The 7,595-nt window shown below is 61.1% G+C and overlaps 2 protein-coding genes across 3 annotated transcripts; one reads left to right on the top strand and one right to left on the bottom strand.

Moving 5' to 3' along the window:
• Positions 1-384: 384 nt before the first annotated feature.
• BGLAP (bone gamma-carboxyglutamate protein) lies at positions 385-1,410 on the top strand. The gene is made up of 4 exons (XM_082834282.1): positions 385-508; positions 742-780; positions 983-1,052; positions 1,206-1,410. Exons 1-4 carry the CDS (start codon positions 445-447, stop codon positions 1,333-1,335), a joined length of 303 nt encoding a protein of 100 aa, XP_082690408.1. The 5' UTR covers positions 385-444; the 3' UTR covers positions 1,336-1,410.
• A 905-nt stretch (positions 1,411-2,315) lies between these two features.
• Positions 2,316-6,491, bottom strand: PAQR6 (progestin and adipoQ receptor family member 6; the record flags this gene model as incomplete). 2 transcript variants are annotated; one of them, XM_082856303.1, is made up of 8 exons in its annotated part: positions 2,316-2,604; positions 2,942-3,092; positions 3,299-3,395; positions 3,789-3,915; positions 4,044-4,249; positions 4,382-4,509; positions 4,956-5,031; positions 6,462-6,491. In XM_082856303.1, 7 exons carry the CDS (start codon positions 5,004-5,006, stop codon positions 2,330-2,332), a joined length of 1,035 nt encoding a protein of 344 aa, XP_082712429.1. In that variant the 3' UTR covers positions 2,316-2,329. The 2 variants fall into 2 exon arrangements, with proteins under 2 accessions (XP_082712429.1, XP_082712430.1); XM_082856304.1 differs by lacking the exon at positions 6,462-6,491 and having other exon boundaries at positions 4,965-5,006.
• Positions 6,492-7,595: the final 1,104 nt, after the last annotated feature.

The following is a 7,595-nucleotide window of genomic DNA, read 5'->3' as shown; positions in this document are numbered from 1 at the left end:
AGCTCTGTGCAAATCTATTTTGGACCTCTGGGCCCCCCTTCCTCTCTAGGCTCCCCCTCCTACCCCTCCCCGTCTGCCCCGCTGGTGCTCAAACTGAGGCTGGGGCTCCGAGGGAGAGTGAGTAGGGGCTGGGAGACCTGGGGCAACCCCCTTGAGGAGGGGCTGGGGACCTTGTCTGGAGGCTGGCAGTCTTGGACTGAAGCCCACCTTCCCCCATCACTCCCAGGGGCCTGCCCAGGCAGCCGCAGCTCCAACCACAACATCCTTTGGGGTTTGGCCTAGGCAGTTGACCCCCAAATAGCCCTGGTAGATTCCCCCAAGACCCGCCCGCACCCTTGCCTCTGGGGCACAGCCCAGAGAGTATAAAACAGTGCTGGAGGCTGGGAGGGGCAGACCAGCTGAGTCCTGAGCAGCAGCCCTAGCACAGCCGCTGACAGACACACCATGAGACCCCTCATGTTCCTCGCCCTACTGGCCCTGGCCACACTCTGCCTCGCTGGCTGGGCAGGTGAGTGCCCCTACCCCTGCCCCAGCCCGCGGGAGCTGCGAGGGGAAAGCACCATGGCCTCACCTCTCCTCACCCCTTCCACTGGCAGTCCCTATTGGCAGTCTAACCACCTTTCTGTGGGCTCAGTCCATTTGCCCCCACTGCTGTCCTTGTGGAGGGAGAGGAGAGGAGAGGGGAGGAGAGGGAGAGCCCTAGGGATGAGCAGGGGTGAACTGGGCTCCTTTTTCTTGCAGATGCAAAGCCCAGAGATGAGGAGTCTGGCAAAGGTGCAGGTATGAGGCAGGGCCTGATGGGAAGCTGTGCCCTGTATCACTCAATGGTGCTGCCCACTCCCAGCACCCCTGTCTCACCCTGGTCCCCTCAGTCCCATTCTCCCCTCCTGCCCCCTCCCATCTGGCTCTCAGGAAGGCCAGCCTACTCCACCTTGTCCACCCAAACTCGGAGTCACCTGACCCCTGACCCTCTGCTCCACAGCCTTTGTGTCCAAGCAGGAGGGCAGCGAGGTGGTGAAGAGACTCAGGCGCTACCTGGATCATGGGCTGGGGTGAGAGAAAAGGAGGTGCTGGGCCAGGGCCCTGCATCTCCAGGATGGGCTGGGAGGAGCGGCCGCTGTGGGAGGACTCTGGAGCCCCAAGTGCAGTGGGAGGAGGGGCGGGCATTTTGCATGGAGGCTGACGCCAGTGTGTTGGGCTCTCAGAGCCCCAGCCCCCTACCCAGATCCGCTGGAGCCCAGGAGGGAGGTGTGTGAGCTCAACCCCGCCTGTGACGAGCTGGCTGACCACATTGGCTTCCAGGAGGCCTATCGGCGCTTCTACGGCACAGCCTAGAGCTCTCAGCCCTGCCGGCCTGGCTGGCAGCCCCCAGCTCTGGCTCCTCTCCGGGACCCCTCCCCCTCCCCTCTCCCTGACCTCCCTGCCCGGCAAGTGTGAGATCCCAGCAGCTGGGAGCATCCTCCCAGCTGCTCCAGAATAAACTCCGGAAGAGGAACTGGTGGGGCTGTGATTCTTTGTCCATCTATGGAGTGTGAGGAGGAGGTATTGGGAGGATGGGGAGTGGAGAGGAGGTTTTACCTTTTTCAGTCCCAGAAAGTGCTTCCCAAAATCTGTTGTTGAGTTATTTATTTATCCCTGCCTCAGTCCAGAAGCATTGAAGGTGGCTTCCTAAAGTCTAACTAGGGTTCTCCTCTCTAGCCCAGCACCCTCCCCCACCTCAACCCACTGCCCCATCCGTGACACACCCAAATAGACCAGATCCCAAAGGCCTGGACGCCTGGAGTACACGGCTGTGACCAGGACAGACAGCCTCATCGCCATAGGCAAAGAGCTTCCGGTAGATGGTACTGCCTGGTTTGGGGGTGGGGGCAGTAGCGGGCCTCCTGGCCTGGTTAATAAGCATTCAGGATGGGCCTGGGTTAGTCATGTTAGTTCTTGCCTGGGCTGAGCCGAAAGTCCAGGAGCACCAGAGATGGGACCAGATGAAAGGGCCCAACACCTCCCCATCCCAGCCTTCAATGGCAGGTGGGGCAGCTCCAGCCTGGACACACGCACCTCCCCTCTCAGACCCTCAGCACTTCCCCCAGCCCCATCAAGAGCACCCTCCCTGACCCTCCTACTCTCTACCAGCCTCCCAGCCCCTCTCCTCTCCTCTCCTCTGCCTTCTGATCTCCGCACTCTCTCCTCAGCCACGCCTCTTGGTTCCAGGCTCAGAAGTGCCCCTGTCTTATCAGGCCTGGGTCTGGGCTCCTCCCCAGCGCGGGGGGCGGGGGCGGGGGGGGGGCGCCTGGCCTCTGCTTCCCTCCAGGGCAGGCTCAGAGCTGGGGCCTCACTGTAGTTTGGCCTTTGTATTCCTCTCCAGCGGGCCACCCTGCAGCAGGGGGCACGTACTGGGAGCCCGAAATAGGGAAGCTGTGAAAGCAGCAATGATGAGCAGGTTCCCAGCCACTGCCAAGCCCAGTGTGGCCACTGTGCCTGCCAGGCCCAGCGGCGGTTCCTGCATGGCCAGCCAGGCTCGGCGAGATCCCATATCAGCCAGCACCGCCTCCAGCTGGAAGTGTGTGCCCAGCACTGCACAGATGTGGAATAGCTGGTGGCTGTGGCCTGTGGGGAGGATGGGCGGGTGAGGGCACATACCCCAACCCCAGGGCTGCCCCAACTCATCCTGTGACCCATGGTGAGCACCACATCCTCTGGGCCTGCTACTCCCCTAAAACTGGGAATAAGAAACCCAATTCCCAGAGTTATTGGCAAGAGTGAGTGAGCTGCTGTGCACAGAGGCCCTGGCCTACAGCCTGCTGGTTTTGTTGTTATCTGAGGACTGGGGCTGGGCCTGGACCCTGAGGGCCCTGCCAGGAATACTCTCCTTTACTCAGTTCACTCTGTGCTCTGGGGAGCTGTCTCCCCATCCCCTCCTGGGCCAGGCCAGGTCTGCTCTCACCGATGTAATCAAAGCGTCCTGGTGCCAGCCGCTCAGGCAGGTGGGAGGCAAAGAGGAAGCCAGTGAGCAACGCGCAGAAGAGGTGGTAGCCGTGGCTGGTGCTCAGTGCCTCCTGCCCACAGCTGTGGCCCCTGCCCCAGCACAGTCCGAGCTGGCAAAGGAAAAGCAGGGTTGACGGGGAGGGGCTCTGGGGGTGGACATCATGTGTCTGGGATCTGGTGAGGATGAGGAGGGGGAGGGCACAGCTGGACTGGGTGCTGGGCTAGGAGGGTGGGCAGCAGGGCTGAGTCAGGGATCGAGGGGGCAGGGCTGGGAGTGGGCACTGTGAGGGTCAGGACAGGAAAGCAGGAGCCTTACCCGATAGAAGAGCGGGAGGTTGTCGAACAGAAAGGGATAGGTGAAGGCAGCCGTGCGGAGGATCTTACTGAGCGCAGGGCTTTCTAGCTCTGGGAACCTGGGAGGCGGGAGTGAAAGGCTGGTCACCATCCTTATGCTGGGGTGGGGGTCAGAGGAGGGCAGGGGACCTTTGGCCAAGATGGAATGTCAGTGTAGCTTAGTGGCTATGAAAGCCCTTAGGCCACATGACTCCTCTGTGAGTGACAACAGCTGTTAGACGGGGATAGACACCTGCCTCTTAGGTGGCTGTGAGAGTTAGAGACAGCGCAGGGATGGTGCTGGTGCACAGGGTCTGGGCACAGTAAGTCCTCAATAAACGGTCCCATTGTTACCAATGTTGTTCAAGAGCAGTGAAACGCAGGCACACCCCAGTGGTCCTGGGTGTCCAGGTGTTTGTGGGTGCTCTGTCCTGTCCCTCCGCCTTCCCCTTCACCACTGGCCGAGAACCCACCGGGAGTAGCAGGAGAGGCCGGTGCACAGGAAAGAATTGAGTGCGGCGGCGGGCACAAATAGCTGGTGCAGGCGGCTGTGCAGCCAGGAGGCCGGCATGGAGTAGGCGGCATAGGGGAAGGCGCAGCCTGGCGGTGGGGGGGGGGGGGGAGGGGAGCTGAGGCCCCGCCCCGGAGACCCCGCGCCACACCCCCGCCCCGCCCCGGAACGCCCCCGCCCCCCAGCCCACCGCCCCAGCCTCCGCCGCGGGGCTCACCCAGGCTGTAGAGGCTGAGCGCGCCGTAGTCCAGGAAGTAGCAGATGTGACGCGCGCGGGGTGACATGGAGCTGAAGGTGTGCGCGCAGCACGACGCAAACGGGTAGAGGCAGGCGGGCAGCAGGAAGACGAGCAGCGGCCAGTGGTAGGGCTCCGACCGGAAGCCCTGGCCTCCCGCCAGCGCCAGGAGGCGCCACAGGAAGTACCTGCGGCAGGCACGTGCTCAGGCCACCGGACCCCCAGCGACTCCCAGTGCAGCCCGCGGGCCCGGACGGTCCCGGTCCGCCTGAGTACCCCCTTGAGCTCGAGGCCCAAGCCTGGGACAGAGCCTCCCTCACCAAGTGGGCAGGAAGTGAGTCCAGATGTTGACGGTCTCGTTGGTCATCTGGAAGGAGCTGAGGACACAGTCCAAGGCCGAGCTGGTGGGGCGGCGGTAGCCAGACATGATACCATCTTCCCAGAACACCTGGGGTTGTGGGGGGCAGGGGAGGAGAGGAGTCACTGTGTCCCACCCTTTCTCTCCAAGGGACTCCACTGTGTCCCACCCTTTCTCTGGAAGCAGGGTGGAAGGGAATGGGCTGGAGATCACAATGGCCCCAAAGTCAAACTAAATCCAACCCCATCTCACCACAGTTTCCAGTACCCAGAGAGCAGGTGAGAAACAGAAGAGGCAGAGTAAGGGGACAAGATAGGATGGACACAGGGTGCTCTGAGGAAGCCGACTCTGGATAAAAGAGTGTTCTGGGCTCTAGGGAGCAGGTCACAAGCCTGTTCCTTAGAGAGCAGAAGAGTCCCACACTGAAATGGCAGGGATAAGAGTTAGCCTAGAGCAGGGACTTCTGCGCTTGCAAAAAGAGAAGAAACTTTGCCCCAGCCAGTCCCCTGAGAAGTAGGAGTTGGTGACTCCCTCACCCTGGGGACCTGGTGGACGCGAAGGAGTTGGGGCAGCTTGAGACTGAGCATGGTGGCCCGGCACCTCCACGTTGACCTAGAGACAAAGGGCAGGGGGGGGAATTAGGTATCTGCCCCCATCCACAGGTCCCTTTTCGCCCAGGTCCAGGCTGAACCTGGTCACTGAGTCCCAGGGTAGGCTGTGTACCCGGGCATGCATGCGGGTGGCAGCTGGCCACCAAGCTGCTTCCTTCAGCCCAGGGGAGGCTGGCCCAGCTTCCCCAGTGGTCATAACCCCAACCCCTCCCCAGCCTAGCCTGGGGGCTATTTAGTTCCCCCATTGAGAGGGGCTGGTCAGCCTCGACTCAGCAAGGAGTGGAGGGTCCTCCTCAGCCAGAAGGCTGCCTCAGTAACCCTGGACCCTGGAGCCAGGTCCCCAACCCCCAGGTTTTGTCTCAGAAGAACCCTGACTTACGGAGGACAGCACAGAGAGCGCCTAAGCACACACCACCACCGCCATCGCCAGCACCAGAAAGCTCCTTGGCTCACAGTGCCTGGGCTGAGCACAGAAAACTTAGGGTGCTCAGGGAGAATTCTTGGAGAGGCCAGATGCCTACCGGTGGGACGAGGAATCAGGGGGATGCCTGGCTCTTCTCTGAAGACTACACGTGTGCCCCGGGGGGGGCATTGGGGTCCCTGCCCCACCTGAGCCCCGGCCCCTCAGCCTCAGACCTGTGTGCTGCCTCCGGGTGCTGCCCCGCCCGCCCGCCTCGCAGGCCGCCTCTCCCAGGCACATTCCTTGGCACAAGTGGATGGGCTGGGCCACCAGGGCGGGTGGAGCTGCCCCAGAAGGAGGGAGAACAGGACACTCCTCCCACCTCTCCAGGCCAAAACTTTCCAGCCCCGCCCCGTGCCTCTTCCTGTCATCGCTTTGCCTACTCTCTGTGTGCATGTGTGCTCCGCACACACTCTGGGCCCTCACACCGCCAGCCTGAACCCCAAGCCTCTGTTCCTGTCTTTCAACATTTTGGGGGCCCTCTGCCCTTGAGCTGGGTGCTGGGGACCCTGCTGGGCACAAGGCCGACCTGGTCCCTAGTCCCTGCACCCTGGCTGAGATTTGATAGATGACCCCGGGAATTCCCTGGTGGCCCAGGGGTTAGGACTCTGTGCTTTCACTGCCGAGGGCCTGGGTTTGATCCCGGATCGGGGAGCTAAGATCCCACTACCACAAGCCTCGGGGCGCAGCCAAAAAACAAAAAGAAACTAAGATCGATGACCCCTCCCGGAAGTGGGATGGGGGTATTCTGACCTATCCTGAGTGCGGCCCAAGCTGCCTGGGGGAGGGGTGGACCAGGAAGATGCTGGCGTCTAGCTCCCCTCAGGGTCCCTTCCCTCAGCACTGGGGTCCAGAGGTCTCTGAAGTAGTTTGTGCTGGAGCCATGGAAATGGGGGAGGGGCCGGCCGGAGCAGGCGAGTGGCCTCTAGTTCCCCAGAACGGGCGTCTTGGCCCCAGGTGAGCTTCCTTACCCAGAGTTTGATGGGCGCTCCTAAGCTGGTGGGTCGGCAGGCCCCGGGCTCCACGGGTGGAGTCCCTGGCTCTTGCCAGCCGGGCCAATGGGAGGGAGAAGAGAGTGGCGGGCAGGCGGGCCAGGCCTGGGCGGGGAGTGGGAGACAAAGGGGAGCCAGAGAACAATCCCAGCCTTGTCCAGCCTCCAGAGAGCCGTGCGGGGTGGCCCAGCCCCATTAGCAGGCAGCTCACTCGGGCTCCAGCGCACAGCCAGCCCCTTCAGCTTGACCCCACCCCACTGAGAGCAGACTGGCCGGAAGAGGCCAGGGCCCTAGCCAGGATGCAGCCAGGGTGGTGCAGAGCGCCCCCCTCAGACCAGGCTGCCCCACGGCTCCAGGGTTCCAGGCTCTCCCAGGAGCTGAGAGTGGCTCTGCCTCAAGCTGGGCAGAGGAATCCAAACCCTTAATATGAATTCTCCAAAACCTCTTCTCACTGTGCTTCGCTGCCTCTCAGCGCCTGGTGCTGGGCAGAATCCAGAGCAAATGCATTTGGTAAATGTTGGTTCAACCTCGAGGGGTTCACCAAGCTTCTCCACTCCCCAGACACACTTGAGGTGTCAGTCCTTGTGGAGGGATGGGGTTGAATACTCAGAGGCTGGTTTCAAGGTTCACCCTCACGTCTCCACTGAGGAAGTTTCTCCCTGATTCAGAGGACCCAGCTGAAAACCGCAAACCACCCCCAGGGAGCAACGTAGCCTTCAAAATAGTTGACCCTTGAACATAGGTTTGAACTGCGTTTATGTGCAGCTTTCTTTCACTAAATATGTACTCAGTACTACACGGTCCCCAGTGGGTTGAATCATGGATGTGGAACTGCAGATACGGACTGTAAAATCAAGTGCAGATTTTTGCTTGCACAGGGGTCAGTGCCCTAAAACCGCATATTCTTCAGGATCATCTGTATATTGTTCTCACCTATCACCCTTGTGAAGGCAGCAGCTCAGTTCAATGAACTTCACATCTATCAAAACCATCTCTGGAGTTTGTGCTCCAACTGCTGGTTACTTGCTTCAACTGGGCCACCTCAAAGAAACCTTTCCAAACTGCCATTTCAGTATGTAATCTCCAATGTCCCAATAAAACTGTACAGAAAGG

The sequence above is a fragment of the Leucopleurus acutus genome (assembly GCF_964270905.1).
Source record: "Leucopleurus acutus genome assembly, chromosome: 2".
NCBI classification, from domain to species: domain Eukaryota; kingdom Metazoa; phylum Chordata; class Mammalia; order Artiodactyla; family Delphinidae; genus Leucopleurus; species Leucopleurus acutus.
This window is presented reverse-complemented; position numbering and strand designations above follow the sequence as displayed.